Below are 16126 nucleotides of genomic sequence, written 5' to 3' on the forward strand. Positions count from 1 at the left end.
ACCCGGAATTATTAGGGGGCTGGAGGTTGAGATCCTAAAAGCCTTCAGGGAAAAAATCAGCCACATAGTATGGACAGGGTAGTGCTGGGTAGAAGCCTAGAAGGGCACAGCCTGACTCACCCAGCAAGCACAGCCTCCTAGTATCAGCTATCTCAGCCCCAAATTCACCAGGCCTGGCACGGGACACTACCTGTGGACAGGCTACAGAACAGAACTTCCTTTTTGCTTCTATCTTGCCTAACCATAAACAAATACATAAATCTAAATCAGAGCACTTGAGTCAGCCTCTGCTTCTTGTTATCAAAGACCTGTGCAGAGCTATTGAAAGTCAAGGAAAGCTAACTGTCTCCCCCACCCCCCTCCCTGATGTCTCTGTGGGGATCTCCTCAGCCAGTGGGAGAGAAACTAAAGCTTCAGAAAAAAACCAAAGTACTTCTAGTATGCCCTGAGAAGACACTGGTCTCCACTAAACTCTGCAGGTCTTGAAGCTTCCAGAAACCAGTTCCTTGAGGAATTATATTTGGTTTTACCTGAACATCTAGGATGCAAAGGACAAAATGTTATGACAACTACATGGGCAAAGTCAGTCTCTGGGTCCAGTCATTGTGCTTGGAGTCCTTGAGGGGATTGGGGTGAAAGGGAACATATCACAGGCCCACATTTTCAGAATACAGGTTAAAATGGAAACTTACTTTGCAGGAAAGTGGGGGAAATCCTGGAGTTTTCTAATTACTTAAGGACAAACTCAGAGGTGGAGACCATGCAGGAAGCTAGATCACCAACCAGGTGTGGGCTGACTGATGAGAAGTGAAATGTGAGATGAGTGGGGAAGGGATATAGGAAGAAGCTCAGTCAAAGAAGGTGGTCCAGAGTTATCACTGTTTCTTCTCTGTTTTGCAACTTTGGGATCTTTGGCATGCTAATCTCTAAATGGGAAGTCTGTATAGTTATCTATGGTTTAGGAAATGTAAATCAAAATAGCACTGAGGTATCATCTCACAAAAGTGAGAGTGATATGTATTGAAAAGTTTGGAAATATCCAGGGTTGTGGTGAGAAACAAACCCTCATCCACTGTTGGTGGCAATGTCATCAGCTCAACTACTATGGAAACAAATATGGAGATCTATAAAAAAAATAGAAACAGAACTCCCATATGGCTCAATGAGATTACCTGTTGGCATTTCAAAAACATTCATTTAAAGGATATATGCACACTTGTGTTTATTGCAGTGATTAGGACAATAGCCAAAATATGGAAATAAACCAAATGCTCAAATATGCGTGGGTCAAGATATACATACATACATATATATATATATATATATATATATATATATATATATATATATAAGAGCAGACCCATGAAATGTACAGCAATATGCATTGAACCAGAGGATATTATATAGAGTTAAGCCATTTAGAATGAAGGGATAGATACAGAATGATCTCTCATTATATGACTTAAATACACAAGGCAAGCTAGCAAAAAATGGTCAAAGCAACACAAAGGTAGGACTGATTCACAGACTTAATTTAGGGAGGTTGAAAGGAGATCTTTCCTATGAAGAACATTAAAAACCCTCTATTTATTATGAAGTAATATTCTGATGAGGGTGTTGTATTGATATTGTGTGCATAGGAAGCCATATTAACAGCATTTTAAGTCATAGCACCCTAATAAAAATTGTTAAATAAATGTGTGGACCTGGCCAATGAACACTGAAGATGACAAAGGTAAAGAAAGGGTGCCCTTCTTTGTCCCTTGTTTTAGAACATCTCCTAGTTTTATATGTGTATTTGGAATTCTTAGCCTCTGACACTTGAACTCAGAACTTGAACTTGACACTTGGGTCTAAGGCCATGTTCCATATGTTGTGAGGCCTAAAAAATACACTCCTGGGCTTAATGTCCAGGAGAGCAACTTGGTCCATCCATTTCTGGTTGCTTAGTGATCAGATCACCTGGAATTATGGACGACTTTAAAGTAAAATATTTCCTTATTTTAAAGAAATAAAATAACTTTATTACTTTATCAGACATTATCACCTGATCCAACAGTTCCTATAGGTGTCATGCAAGAAGGTGTGACATTTATGCACAATGAAATAGTATGCAGCTCTAAGAAAGGCAACCACATAAAGTGGATGCTTATAACAGTGATATGAAATCTTGTCATTGACTGCAATGTGGATAAACCTGGAGGGCTTCATGTTAAGCACAAAAGGGAGAAGGAAATTAGCAAATGTTTTTATTCATCTATGATCTACAGAGAAACAAGACAAGAGACTAGTCAACACTGAATGAGGAAAAACCCTTAAATTTGATCAAAGAACTGCTATAACCAAGCAGTGTACATGTATGAGTAGGTGGCACAGGAGGAAGAGGCAGCCTACAAGTAATAGAAAGAATGTTGGCATTTCAGTGGTGGCAATGGTGCAATAATTAAGTTCATCAAAGCCATAAATAGTAGTAGTGTGGCAATCATGTTACCTAAAACAATCATTTAAAACAAGAGAACAAGGTATTGAATTTTATGATACCATTGAAGTAAAAGGATATGATTACATCATAGCAATCTCATGTAACCTTAGATTATATGAAATGGTAATACTTGAATGAAGTGAGCTAAGTTAACTATATTCATAAAATTAACATTACCTAAAAAATGTGTCCAACTTCTGACTCTCAGCTTTTCACACACTTAAAAGTCAGTTCTCAAGATCTGTGTATCTAAAGAGAATTTGAGTCCCGTCTTCTGAAGAAAACTCCATCTGGCTCCAAGTTCTCACTCCCTAAAAGACTGATGTCAAGGCACCACACTTCCCTGAGTCAGATAATTTCCTACACTCATCAGGCTAATTCAAGCTTATTTTCTACTGCATGCCAAATATGAAGTGACAGTCTGCACATCAGGTCTAATATCAATTATTTTAGATGCATGTATTATGAAGTGTGGGATGACCCACCACCAATTTAAGGCCTGGTATCTTAAAAATTTTGATGGTATATGGGCATAATTGCCCACTGGCATGAGGGCCATTTTAACAGGTAGCCATTGGATAAATTGTCTTTTTTTTTCCATCTAAATCTGTTAAAGTCCTTCAAACTCCAAGTTGACAGACCCTTGGAGTGCTCCCAACCATGCCCAAGGACACAAAGAGAGTGTGATGAGAATGAGTGATAGATTCCATGGGACTTTGAAAGCAGCAAGTTAAAAACGATAGTATACTGTTTTAATCTTGATGACATGTGCTTTTGGTGTGATTTGCTTTCTTTCTTACTCACAGTTTAATGTTGAAGCAAATATGCAAATATATGCTAATAGCACAGACCAGTCTATTATCCGCAGCCTTTGTAGAAGCACTCAGGCAAAATTTTCAAAATGATATGGTAATTCTAACAAAGTGTTCCTGGGGCAGACTCAGAAACAATGGGAAGGGCCCCTGAATCGCACAGTACACTTGGCCTTCCAGCCCCTGCCTTTTGAAGGCAGGAGTTGAAAGGCTCAGAGAAAAAAAATGAATGTTTCCGCAGCAGTAACAGCTGGGTCTGCCCAGGACACAAGAAAGGCTGCTTGTTTACTAAAACTCCTCAAGGTGTGGACTAAGCCAGACAAAATTCCCAGACTCTCTAGAAAAACAAAGTTATAGCAGCTGCTTAACCATTGATGTGTTTCCATACACAGTTATTTCCATTATTGTTTGAACTAGTCACAGAGCAAGAAACACCATCCAACCACCTTTAGAGGCCCTTCAAATCATCATTCTTTTTTTTTTTTTTTTCAAAAAGAAAAACAAAAGCAACCATATTTATTTAGTTAAACATTTCCCTGGTCTAAAGAGAAAGATGTTACAAGAAAACTTAGAACATATACAGAAGCATATACCCCCCAAACCCAGATAACCTAAGTGAAAAAATATGAGCAGAGTTCAGTTCGACAAATAAATTTATCTTCGCTTCTGGAAGATGTTTCCACGTCCCATTCCACGTCCTCTTCCTCTTGCAGCCACTTGGGCCTTCAGAATAGCAGCTTTTCCCCGGCCAGCACCTGAACCTTGGTTTTTATTTTTCATACTCTTTAACATGGGTGCATTTTTCAGCATGTCAGGCAAAATCAGAAAGCGGATCTTGCTGCCACGAATGTATACTTGCTCCAGTTGTGCCACGCGGCCATCTCTGTATGTGACAGTGATGTTCGACATCTGGCAGTTCATGTTGTCCTCTGCCTCGATGAGCTTCCCACGGTACACTTCTCCAGTATTTGTTTCACAAGTCACGATGTGGCCCTCAGCCTCGTGGAGGACTTTGATTGGCACACCAATGGACATCTTGGCAAGAAATGAGTTCGGCTCCGGCCTCCTCCTTCGTGAAAACAGAAACCCGGGAAAAGCACGAAGATGCACCACGAGCGAAAGGCGGGCGGAACCGGCGCTCCAAATCATCATTCTTTAAGCATTTTTAAACATAGTAACCAAGACACTTGGCCCATGGGAATAGCTCTTAGCATCACCTTAGATTTCTAAATAAACAAATCATCATTCTTTAAGCATTTTTAAACATAGTAACCAAGACACTTGGCCCATGGGAATAGCTCTTAGCATCACCTTAGATTTCTAAATAAATGAATAAATAAGACTAGAAATACTATAATTATGTACAAAAATGTATAATTATGTATAAAAATACAAAATTATGAATCCAAGAGAAATATGCACCCCTGTGTTGTTCATAATCACTGAGAGTAAGAAGCTACCTAGTTCCATAATGATATGTGTATAAAAAAGGTGTGATGTGTAGACATAATGGAATACTATTTGACTCTTAGAAGAAATAAAGTTCAACCATTTGCAACCACATGGAGGGATATCATGGGCATTTGCTTAGTGAAATAAATCTGCTGGTCAAAGATCAGCCTATAATTCTCTCATAGGTAGAAAATAAATCAAATGAATGAATGAAACAAAAACAAATGCTTAGACTATACAAACAAAATAACAGCTATTAAAAGGGATGGAGGAAACTAGGGATATAAAATAGGTCCAAAAAAAGTCAGTCATTTGGTAAAAGAAATAGACTTGGTGGTAAAAAAGATGCAGAAGATAACACATAAGCCTGACAACCAAATTCTACATAACAAAAGCAACTGACGTTACTTCATTTTTCTAAAAACTTCCCCTTTTCATCTAGTCTTCTCATATCCTGACATCTCCTTGCTATCTAAAACTGTCCTCAAGAACTACATCCAGAGGGCTGGAGAGACAGAACAGTGAATGAAGAGCGTGCCTTGTATGCAACCAAGATGTGATCCCTGCACCCCATATGGTTCTCAGAGCTCCATAGAGGTAATCCCAGAGCACAGAGCCCCAAAACAAACAAGTAAATGAATCTTAGTCCAGTTCTGATGTCCAAGAACCCAGAACCTCAAAAGGGAGATAGAAATAATCTTGTCTTCATTAACAGGTCAGGGACATAGAGTCCCCTCTGGGGCAGGAGGGTATAAACCCAGGACCATCAGCACTTGCTTTCCACCATCTTAGCCTCTCTCCTGCCTTCCAGTAAGCATTAGCCCTCAGGTCTTGAACCTTGGCAATAAGGACACCAGGACTCTGCAGAGGAAACCCCAGAATCCCAGCCACAGTCAGCCAGGTTGTTTAGATCAGTGTGGTTTGGGGCAGGCACAGGGGCTTCCTGTGCTTACTCTAGTCTAGGAGAACAGCTTTCTGTCATAGGACCTGTAAAGAATTTAAATGATTTCACCAGTAGACCCTTTCGGTTTGGGTACCGTATCTTCTTCCTAATTCAGTGCTCAATCCTGAAGGATCTCAGGGAACCATGCAGGTCTAGGATAAAACCAGGGTCCATCATATATGTGTGTGTGTGTGTGTGTGTGTGTGTGTGTGTGTGTGTGTGTGTGTGTATACACACATATATAAGGCAATACTGGAGCCTTATATAATCTCTTCCACACCAGCTGACTTTTTGAGGTGTTTGGAGAAAGAGGTGTTGTGGTTAGAACTGCTAGTGCACAGTGCTTACTCATGGTTCTGCAATCAGGGATTGCTCTTGGTGGGACTTGGGAACCATATGAAGTGCTGGGATCAAACATGAGTCTATAGCATATAAATCAAATTCCCTGCCCATTGTACAATATCTCTGGCCCCTCTGGGCTCACTTGAAAGTTTTCAAAGATAGAGATATAGAAACGTTGGGAAAAGGGTCTGATCTTACGCCAGTTGTTTTTCCTTCAGAAACAAACTTTTTGGAACAAGTTGTTCTTACTGCTCTAATCAGGCCATAAGCAATTTCAGAGCTTTCAAATAAAGGCCCTCAGATGTGACACAGACCATTAAGTCAATGTAGCCCACCTGTACAGTCCCCCCTGAGGGCTCATCCAGACTCCAGCAGGAGCCAGTCAGGCTTCAGGTGATGAGCACTGTGAACAGGTTGTCACTGTGCAGAGACAGTGTCAGGGGGACTCCTGACCTTATACTAGAAGCTATAATTACCAGACATATAATTTGGTTGCTAAATGGATTGTTTACAGAGGTGTATATGATGCAATCACAGGCACAGGAGCAGAAGCAGGCTGGATGGAGGCCACATCCCCATTAGGTGATGATGCGTCCACCTGCCTCTCCCACCTGCCTGCTCTCACCTAGCTGGGCTTTCACTCCATGACATTTAGAACAACCTGGTCTTCCTCCCTTAGTGTCACCAGGTAATAACCCCCAGAGGAAGCTGACTCCCCTTGGCACACGAGGTGGAGCTTTGAGGCACTGAAGATCCCTGGGGTTATCTGCAAAGGAAAATGCATACAGGGAAGCTACTGGAGTCTCAAGGCCCAGGAGAAAAGGTTGGAGGGAAGGCTAGAGGCCAGGAGTGATCCCTGAGTACAGCAGGGTGAGATCCAACACCAAATATAAAGGCAAATAAAGAACTCCAGGTGAGTTCCTCCTAGGGACTCCTAGCTTGACCCTCTGCCCATAGGCCTGAGCTGCCCTCAGTGATGTCACAGAAATGAGTTGTTTCACTACAGAGAACATAAATGGACAGGCTGAGGCTAGTGAAAAAGAAAAGAGCCGAGGACCAGAGAGAGTTCAGAGGACCGGGCAGTATCTCTGTGTGATCTCTGATCACAGAGCTGTGAGTAGTTCCTGGGCACTGCCCAAAAGGGTGTAACTCAAAGACCAGAAAAGAAATAAACTAAGAGCTGAATTATGTATGTATGTGTATATGTATATACCTGGTAGTACTCAGGGCTTACTTCTGGCTCTGAGCTCAGGGATCACATCTGGGAGGGCACTGAGAACTATATTAAGTACCAGGATCTGAACCCAGGTCAGCATGTGCAAAGCAAGTGCCTTACCCTCTTCTCCAACTCTCCAACCCCTGAGTTCAAATTGAAAAAGTTAAAAAGTTTTTCAGGACAAGAACTATTGTTGACTTTACCTATCCAAACCCCAAGAGCCTATAACAGGTTGAACCTCTTTCTACTTGGAACTGTGGCTTAGATTCGCAGATCAGTGTGCCTCACAGGTCTTGTTAATCTGGTACCCCTCTCCTCAACACCCTACCTGTTCTCTTTCTCTAAAAAATCCAAAGAAAATGATTCATGGAGCTGGAAAGACAGCATAGCAGACAAGGTGCTTGCTCATCTAGCTCATAGTATGGCATCTGATCCTTGACCCCAAGCTAGCAGTAATCCTTGAACACAGCTAAAGGAAAGTGGGTCTGATCCTTTCTGCCCAGTGTCTGAGAAAACAAAATGACTTCTGAGAAGGTTTGGTGAGACTGCATTAGGGTTAAGGCACTTACCGTAAACACAATTGCTATCCTGGTTGCATACCTGACACCAAATAGGTTTATCTGAGCCCTGTTAAGAGTGATGCCTGAGTTCAGAGCCAGGAGTAAGCCCCAAGCACATCTGATTATGGCTCCATTCCCTACAATAATAATGCTAGTGTACTAGGGTCTTGGACACAATGTGGAGAACAGGCCCAAGAGCACTGAGCAGGGTGGAGAGGGTTGGAATGAATAATGCATAATCGGGGGACAATTGGAGAGCAGCACAGACGGTGAAATGTGGAGCCAGGATTAGAAATGACTATAGTATCCAGCTTTTCCTATGAATATAAGAATGCAGAAGGGGTTGGGGCTGGAGCCATAGTACAGCAGGGTGTTTGTCTTATATGCGGTCAATGTGTTCCATCTTCAGCATCCAATGTGGTCCCTTGAGCCTTCTAGGAGTAATTTCTGAGTGAAGAGCCAGAAATAACCCTCAAGCACAACTGAGTATAGCCCAGGACCTAAATAAAAACCACAAACAAACAAAAAAGAAAGCAGAGGGCTCAGTGCAATAAAATCAGCCTCAAAAGAACACTATACCCAGCAGACTTTGGGCAGCCCATAACAGCATTTACTTTATTATTTTTAAAAAAGAGTTGGTCTTAGCAGTGCTCAAGGGCTTACTCTAGGCTCTATATTTAGGGATCACCCTAGTGATGTTTAGGGGAACTCTATGCAGTACTGGGATCCAACCATAGTCAGCTACATTTCAGGCAAAAACATGAACTATTAAACTATTTCTCTGGCCCAAGAGGAACAATTTTAAGTTAAACACAAACCACTAATTGTACTACCTAGCCAGACAAAACCAGAGGAGAGAAAGCTACAGATGAGTCCCCTACTTGCCTAGAACAAACCTGGGAATATGTGGGAGTCATTCCTGCAACAACTACCAGATGCTGCCCAGCTCCATCTCTAGCATTCTGGCTTTGAACTCGGGTTCCTGGAGAAGACAACAGAACAAGTATTGCATTTCACAAGCTGCTTTTCTTCTCTTTCTCTCTGAGTGCCCCCCCCCACATTATCCTATAGAACTCAGCGGACTCGACAAACCATCTGATTCCACTGACATTTTTCTCAACAATTGAGAAGAGAGAGGCTAACTTGGGAAGTTGGGAGCAGTGTGGTAAGGAGATAGAGATGTGGAAGACCCACTATTCTGAATAGAAAAGCTCCAAAAATTGAGACTAAAAGCCTCTTCAAGGAGGAAACAGCACTCTCCAAACAAGTGGAAGCAGAGATAAACATATGGAAATATATTAAGCTGAAAAGCTTCTGCACCTCAAAGGAAATAGTGCCTAGGATACAAAAGCCACCCACAGAATGAAACTATTCACCCAATACCCATCAGACAAGGAGCTAATATCAAACATATACAAGGTACTGATAGAACTTAACAAGAAAAAACATCTAACCCCAACAAAAAATGGGGAGAAGAAATGAACAGACATTTCTTCAAAGAAGAAATACAAATGGCCAAAGACACATAACAAAATGTTCCACATCACTAATCATCAGGGAGATGCAAATCAAAATAACAATGAGGTACCATCTTACACCACAAAGACTGGCACACATCACAAAGAACAATCAGTCTGGTGGGGATGTGGAGAGAAAGGAACTCTTATTCACTGTTGATGGGAATGCTGTCTAGTCCAGCCTTTATGAAAAACAATATGGAGATTCCTAAAAACACTGGAAATTGAGCTCCCATATAATCCAGCTATACCACTCCTAGGGATATACCCTAGGAACACTAAAATACTATTCAAAAATTCTTTCTCACACCTATATTCATTGCAGTACTATTTACAATAGCCAAACTCTGGAAACCATCAAGATGCCCTTCAACAGAAAAATGGCTAAAGAAACTATGGTACATATACACAATGGTATATTATACAGCCATCAGGAGAGATGAAGTCATGAAATTTTCCTATATGTGGATGTACATAGAATCTATTATGCTGAGTGAAATAAGTAAGAGGCAGAGAGATAGACACAGAATAGTATTACTGATCTATGTGTTTTAAGAAAAATTAAGGACATTATTGTAATAATGCCCAGAGTCTAGAGATGAGGGCCACAAGGACCAGCTCACAATATGAAACTCACCACAAAGAGTGGTGAGTGCAATTAGGGAAATAACTACACTAACAACTATCATGACAATATAGATGAGTGAAGTAGTAGAATTCCTGTCTTGAATACAAGCAGGGGCCGGGAGGGAGGGGGGACATTGGTGGTGGGAATGTTGCACTGGTGAAGGGGAGTGTTCTGTTTATGACTGTAACCCAATTACAATCATGCTTGTAATCATGGTGCTTAAATAAAGATTTTATTAAAAAAAAAAACAGAAAAGAAAAGCTCCAAAAATTAATCAAGCATTGGGGGGGAAATAGAAGATCTTAGTAATAACTATTTTAGTTTTACTATGATCCCCTAAATTAGAGATGGCTTATTACACCAAAGTAAAAAAAAAAAGATGATTTTTAATTAGAGTCAGGACAATTTGGCTTTGTTTTGATTGAAGAAAGCCAGCTTCAAGGATGACTGAAAGCATCCTTCATTCAAACCAAATCAGGAGAATCAGCCTGCAAGCAGACATTTTGTCTCCTCCCTGCAGCTACCCGGGGCGGCATCTAGTGTCCTTTAGTTTGTACTGCACATTTAGTTCATCAAGAAGCCTTTTCTCACTGAGCTGGTTTCATAGAGAATCAGGAGATGAGAGAGAGAGAGAGAGAGAGAGAGAGAGAGAGAGAGAGAGAGAGAGAGAGAGAGAGAGAGAGAGAGAGAGAGAGAGAGAGAGAGACAGAGAGAGAGACAGAGAGAGAGACAGAGAGAGAGACAGAGAGAGAGAGAGAGACAGAGACAGAGACAGAGAGACAGAGAGAGAGACAGAGACAGAGAGACAGAGAGAGAGACAGAGAGAGAGACAGAGAGAGACAGAGACAGAGACAGAGACAGAGAGAGACAGAGACAGAGAGACAGACAGAGACAGAGACAGAGAGAGACAGAGACAGAGAGACAGAGAGAGACAAAGACAGAGAGAGGAGAGAGGAGAGGAGAGACGGGGGAGAGAGAGGAGAGAAAGGAGAGAGAGGAGAGAGAGAAAAGAGAGAGGGGAGAGAGAGGAGAGAGAGAGAAGAGAGGAAGAGAGGAGAGAGAAGGAAGGGAGAGAGAGGAGGAGAGGAGAGAGGAGGAGGGGGGAGAGAGGAGGAGGTGAGAGAGAGGGGAAGGGGAGAAAGGGGAAAAGGGGAGAGAGGAGGAGAGAGGGGGGAGGGGAGAGAGGGGGAGGGGAGAGTGACAGCGAGAGGAGAGAGGAGAGAGAGAGACAGAGAGACAGAGAGAGAAGAGAGGAGAGAGAAGAGAGAGGAGAAGGGAGAGAGGGGAGAGAGAGGAGAAAGGAGTGAGAGAAGGGAGGAGGGAGAGAGGGAGAGGGAGAGAGAGGGAGAATGAGGGAGCGGGAGAAGGAGGGAGAGGGAGAAGGAGAGAGGGAGAGGGAGGGAGACGAAGGGAGAGGGAGGGAGAGAGAGAAGGTGAGGGAGGAGGTGGAGAGAGGGAGAGGGGGTGGAGGGAGGGAGAAGGGGTGGAGGGATGGAGAGGGGAAGGAGGGAGAGGGGGAGGGAGGGACAGGGAGAAGGAGGGAGGGAGAGGATATTGGAGGGAGAGAGAGGGAGGGAGGAAGGGGAAGGGAGAGAGAGGGAGGGAGAGAGGGAGGGAGGGAGAGATGGAGGGGGAGAGGGCAAGAGGGAGAGGAGAGGGGGAGAGGGAGAGAGAGGAGAGCAAGGGGGACAGGGGGAGAGGAAAAGAGGGAGAGAGGGAGGGAGAGGGGGAGAGGGAAAGAGGAAGAGAGGGAGGGAGAGGGCGAGAGGGAAAGAGGGAGAGAGAAGGGGAGAGGGAGAGCGAGGGGGGAGAGGGGGAGAGCGAGGGGGAGAGGGGAGAGGACGGGGAGAGGTAAAGAGGAGGAGAGGGAGAGAGGGGGAGAGGGGGGAGAGGGGGGAAGGGAGAGAGGGAGGGGGAGAGAGCAGGAGAGAGGAGGGTGGAGAGAGGGGGAGAGAGGGGAGAGGGAGGGAAGGGGAGAGAGGGAGGGGAGAGAGGGGAGAAGAGGGAAGGGGAGGGAGGGGAAGAGAGGGAAGGGAGGAAGGGAGAGGGAGGGAGAGGAGAGGGAGGGAGGAGGAGAGAGAAGGGAGGGAGGGGAGAGAGAGAAGAAAGGGAGGGGGAGAGTGAGAAGGGAGGAAGGGGAGAGAGAAAAGCGAGGGAGGGGGAGAGAAGGGAGGGGGAGAGAAGGGGAGGGGGAGTGAGATGAAAGGGGTGAGGGGGAGGGTGGAGAGAGAGGGAAAGAGAGAAAAGGGGAGCGAGAGAGGGAGAGGAGGAGAGAGGGAGAGAGGGAGAGGGGGATAGGGGAGAGAGGGGGAAAGGGGTGAGGGGGGAGAAAGGAGGGGGAAGAGGGGAGGGGAGAGAGAGAGGAGGAAAGAGGGAAGGGGGAGAGAGATCTGGGAGAGGGGAGGGGGGGGGGAAGGGTGGGGGGGGGGGGAGGGGGGGGGGAGGAGGCGAGAGAGGAGGGGGAAGAGGGGAGGGGAGAGTGAGGAGGGGAAAGAGGGGAGGGGAGAGAGGAGAGGAAAGAGGGGAGGGGGAGAGAGACTGGGGAGAGGGGAGGGGGAGTGGAGAGGAGGGAGAGAGGAGGGGGAGAGATGAGAGAGGGGAGAGAGGGGGAGAGAGAGGGGAGAGAGGGGGGAGAGAGAGAGGAGAGAGGAGAGAGAGAAGAGAGGGGACAGAGGGGGGAGAGAGAAGAGGGGGGAGTGTGAGAAGTGTGGGGGGTGAGAGGGGAGAGAGGAGAGAGAGGAGAGAGAGAAGAGACAGAGAGACACAGAGAGAGACAGAGAGATTCGGCCTCAATGATAGACATTTTTTAAGTTGTTGAGCAATAAAGATATGTCATATATTGAATTTCACAAGTGATTTTTTTTGAGCCAAACCAGAGACTCGTGACTCTTAGGAACAATGACTAGGCAGAGTGTTTGAACAGTTTCCATAGGACTGTCTTTTTTAGGAAATATGTGCACTCATTGAAAAGAAGACTGGTTTGCATATGGAAGAGTATTTCACAGACGGTGAGGAACAAAATTGTAAAACTTATTGGCATTCCAGGTAGATGGATGGCTTGTGGGTCCTCTCGCCCCACCCCCCCAATTTAAGTAAGTCCATCCTCCATATCTTACAACTGGTGGCCACTGAGGAACTTGTCCCTTGAGAGTAGTCCCATAAAAGACTAAGTATGAGCAGAGAGAAAGTACCTATCTGCAAACCCAAGAGAGAGAATTCAGAAGAAGCCACCATCACCAATGTCTTAATCTTGAACTTCTAGCCTTCAGAACCATGAGGGAAAACGTAGTTCTGTTGAAGGTCTTTAGTATTTTGGTCAAGGCCCCTAGATGACCATTGGCCACTCCTGCCCAATACTGGGCCAGGGGGAGAGGGGGTCTCCTAACTAAATGTCTTTATTTTTGTATTCCATGCATTTCTGAATCCAGAAATGGTTGGGCAATGGCTTGGGGAACCCCTTGGACCTCTCATGTTCCATGTATCTGGGTCAATTGAGAGAACACATGTCTTGTTCCTGTGGTGTTCTGGGATCTATCCGTCACCTTCAATCCCCGCTCCATATCAGCACCACTGAGCATAATGGGCTGGAGCAGTGACCCAACTGGGTCCCAACATCCAACCCTCAGAACCACTCTACCCACTGCCTGAGTATCAGTAGTGCCAGGAATGGTCCTGGGGTCCCAGAACTGTTTTGTTTTACTATGTTTTAAACTATTTACACAGTTACATATAGATGAGTTTCAGTGTACAATGTCTCAACATCAATTTCATTACCAGTGTCCACTTTGCTTCACCAAGTCTTCTTGGTTTTTCAAAAATATTCTGGGAAACTAAAGAGATAGATAGTACAGTGGGTAGGGGGCTTACCTTGCATGTGGCACACCCAGATTCAATCTTAGCATCCCATATGGTCCCCCAGGTACCACCAGAAGTGATCCCTGAGCTGTGAGTAAGGATTAAGCCCTGAGCATGGCTGAGTGTGGCTCAAAGCCAATTAAAAACTGCATCCCAGTTGGAGGTTTAGAGGAATCAAGACACCATCTGTGGGGGGAAACTGTGGCCTTTGAAACTTTGACACACTGTAAGAAGGGGGCAAGGAAGCATGTTCATTGCATCTGAGGCTTCCATTCATCCCACTCAGTACACCCCGAAGTGGGGAGGAGAGCCTGGAATCGCATTGCCATGCTGGGAAGAGGGAAGAGTGCGAACAGTCAGACTTCCAGCTTCATATTTCAGGGATAGGTGCTGGGAACTGCAGCATTTCCCTGGGCCGCTATCTCCTCAGCGAGGATGCAGAGAAAAGTCCTCAAAAATCAAACTCAACGAAGATGAGATCTTCTGAAAGAATGAAGGAACATTCAAAAACCCTGTTTTGTTTGTTCTTGCTTAATAGAAAATTTTAATTGAATCACCGTGAGATACATTTGCAAAGTTTTTCTTGGTTGAGTTTCAGCTCTATAATGTCCAAGACTCCCTCTCTCCTCCCTCCCTCCCTCCCTCCCTCCCTCCCTCCCTCCCTCCCTCCCTCCCTCCCTCCCTCCCTCCCTCTCTCCCTCCCTCCTCCCTCCCTCCCTCCCCTCCCTCCCTCCCCTCCCTCCCTCCCTCCCTCTCTCTCTCTCTCTCTCTCTCTCTCTCTCACTCTCTCTCTCTCTCTCTCTCTCTCTCTCTCTCTCTCTCTCTCTCTCTCTCTCTCCTCTCTGTTTCTCTCTTTCCTCTCCCTCTTTCCCCCTCTCCTGAACACCATAGTTTGCAACATGTTACTGAAGGAATATCATGCACATACTTTAGCTCCTTTCAGCAGCCAGTGCTTGTCAGAGTGCTCATTTTCAGCCATCTTAGTCATAGTTCCCTAATTGCACTTCCCCGCTATCTGTGGCAAGTTTCCTACCATGGATCAGTCCCCCTGGTCCTCCTCACCAAAGTATACTTCACCCAGCAGCCAGAAACCCTGTGTGAAGGGGCCTAAGCTCCAGGGCGGCCTCGGGGGACCCTGGAACCCACAGCTACTGGAAGCAGCCAGACTCGGCGGAACCTCGGCGCAGCGCCGACTCAGCCCTTTCCCAGAGCGATCAATGTCGGGCACCGCCGCCGCTTCCTCCGCCGTGCCCAGCGGCCCGGGAGCAGCAGCGCGAGAGTGTCCCGCGGTCTCGGGTCACGGAGTCTGGAGCGCGCCACCCGCCGGGCTTGGGCAGCTCGATGCCCGGAGGTCGAGCACGCAGAGCCCGGGCTGCAACTAGCCTGTCGCCGGACGCGGTAGAGGCCCCAGGCTGCTGGGCCGCCCGCGGGACCGAGCACGCCTGCAGGCCCTCGCGGGGCTTGACGTGCACTCCCAGCGCGGTCCAACGCAGCTGTCACGCTCTGTCGTCGTTGTTGCTGTCCCCAAGCCGTCCAGAAGCCGAGCTCCCCCTCGCGGACAAGAGCTCCTTTAAAGTTCCACTGCTGGTGGGCGATGCTTCTCAGTGGTGTTGGGGCGTGGGGGGAGTCCGCAAAAGGTAGAAAAGCAGGGGGGGAAAAAAACACAAATAAATAGGTTGAGCTTTCATATAATTCAGCAATCCCACTCCTAGGAATATACCGTAGTATATTCCTCAGAAAAACAATGCATAAAAATTCTCTGTGTTCCCGTGTTCATTGGTAGCACTATTCACAATAGCCTGATCTGGAAACAACCCATGCGCCTGAGAACCCAAATAGATAAAGAAACTATGGTATATCTACACATGGAATGCTACGCAGTTGTTTGGAAACATAAATTCATAAAATTTGCTTATACATGGGTGAATATGGAGAGTATTATGCTGAGATAAATTAGTCAGAGGGATAGACATAGAATAATCTCACTCATTTGTAGAATATTTAAATAAATTTAAATTAAAAAAAAGGTAGTATGGTATTACCATCTAAAGGCAATAGAGAGGACCAGTAGGAAGCTTGCCATAAATAGCAGGGAGTGCATTTAAAGCACTCCAGGGAAGGGACCACTATGGCAATGATGGTTGGAAATGATCATTCTGGACAAGAACTAGGTGCTGAAAGGAGATAAAGTCATATGCATGATACTCCTTCAGTAACAATATTGAAAGAGAATAAAATGTCTGCCACAGAGATAGGCAGAGGAGAGGGAAGGGGTAAGGGCAGGAGGGAAACTGGGGACATTGATGTCAGGAAAGGTAC

The 16126-nt window shown here is 45.3% G+C and overlaps 1 protein-coding gene across 1 annotated transcript; it reads right to left on the reverse strand.

Moving 5' to 3' along the window:
- Nucleotides 1-3764: 3764 nt before the first annotated feature.
- Nucleotides 3765-4426, reverse strand: LOC126016295 (small nuclear ribonucleoprotein Sm D3). Its single transcript, XM_049778865.1, has one exon. The coding sequence runs from the start codon at nt 4327-4329 to the stop codon at nt 3949-3951; it is 381 nt and encodes a 126-aa protein (XP_049634822.1). The 5' UTR covers nt 4330-4426; the 3' UTR covers nt 3765-3948.
- Between the last annotated feature and the right edge of the window lie 11700 nt (nt 4427-16126).

This window comes from Suncus etruscus, chromosome 8, assembly GCF_024139225.1.
Source record: "Suncus etruscus isolate mSunEtr1 chromosome 8, mSunEtr1.pri.cur, whole genome shotgun sequence".
In the NCBI taxonomy this organism is placed as follows: domain Eukaryota; kingdom Metazoa; phylum Chordata; class Mammalia; order Eulipotyphla; family Soricidae; genus Suncus; species Suncus etruscus.

Excerpts from the sequence above, each read along its gene's own strand:
- LOC126016295 (XM_049778865.1), bottom strand. The coding sequence starts at position 4,329 with ATGTCCATTGGTGTGCCAATCAAAGTCCTCCACGAGGCTGAGGGCCAC.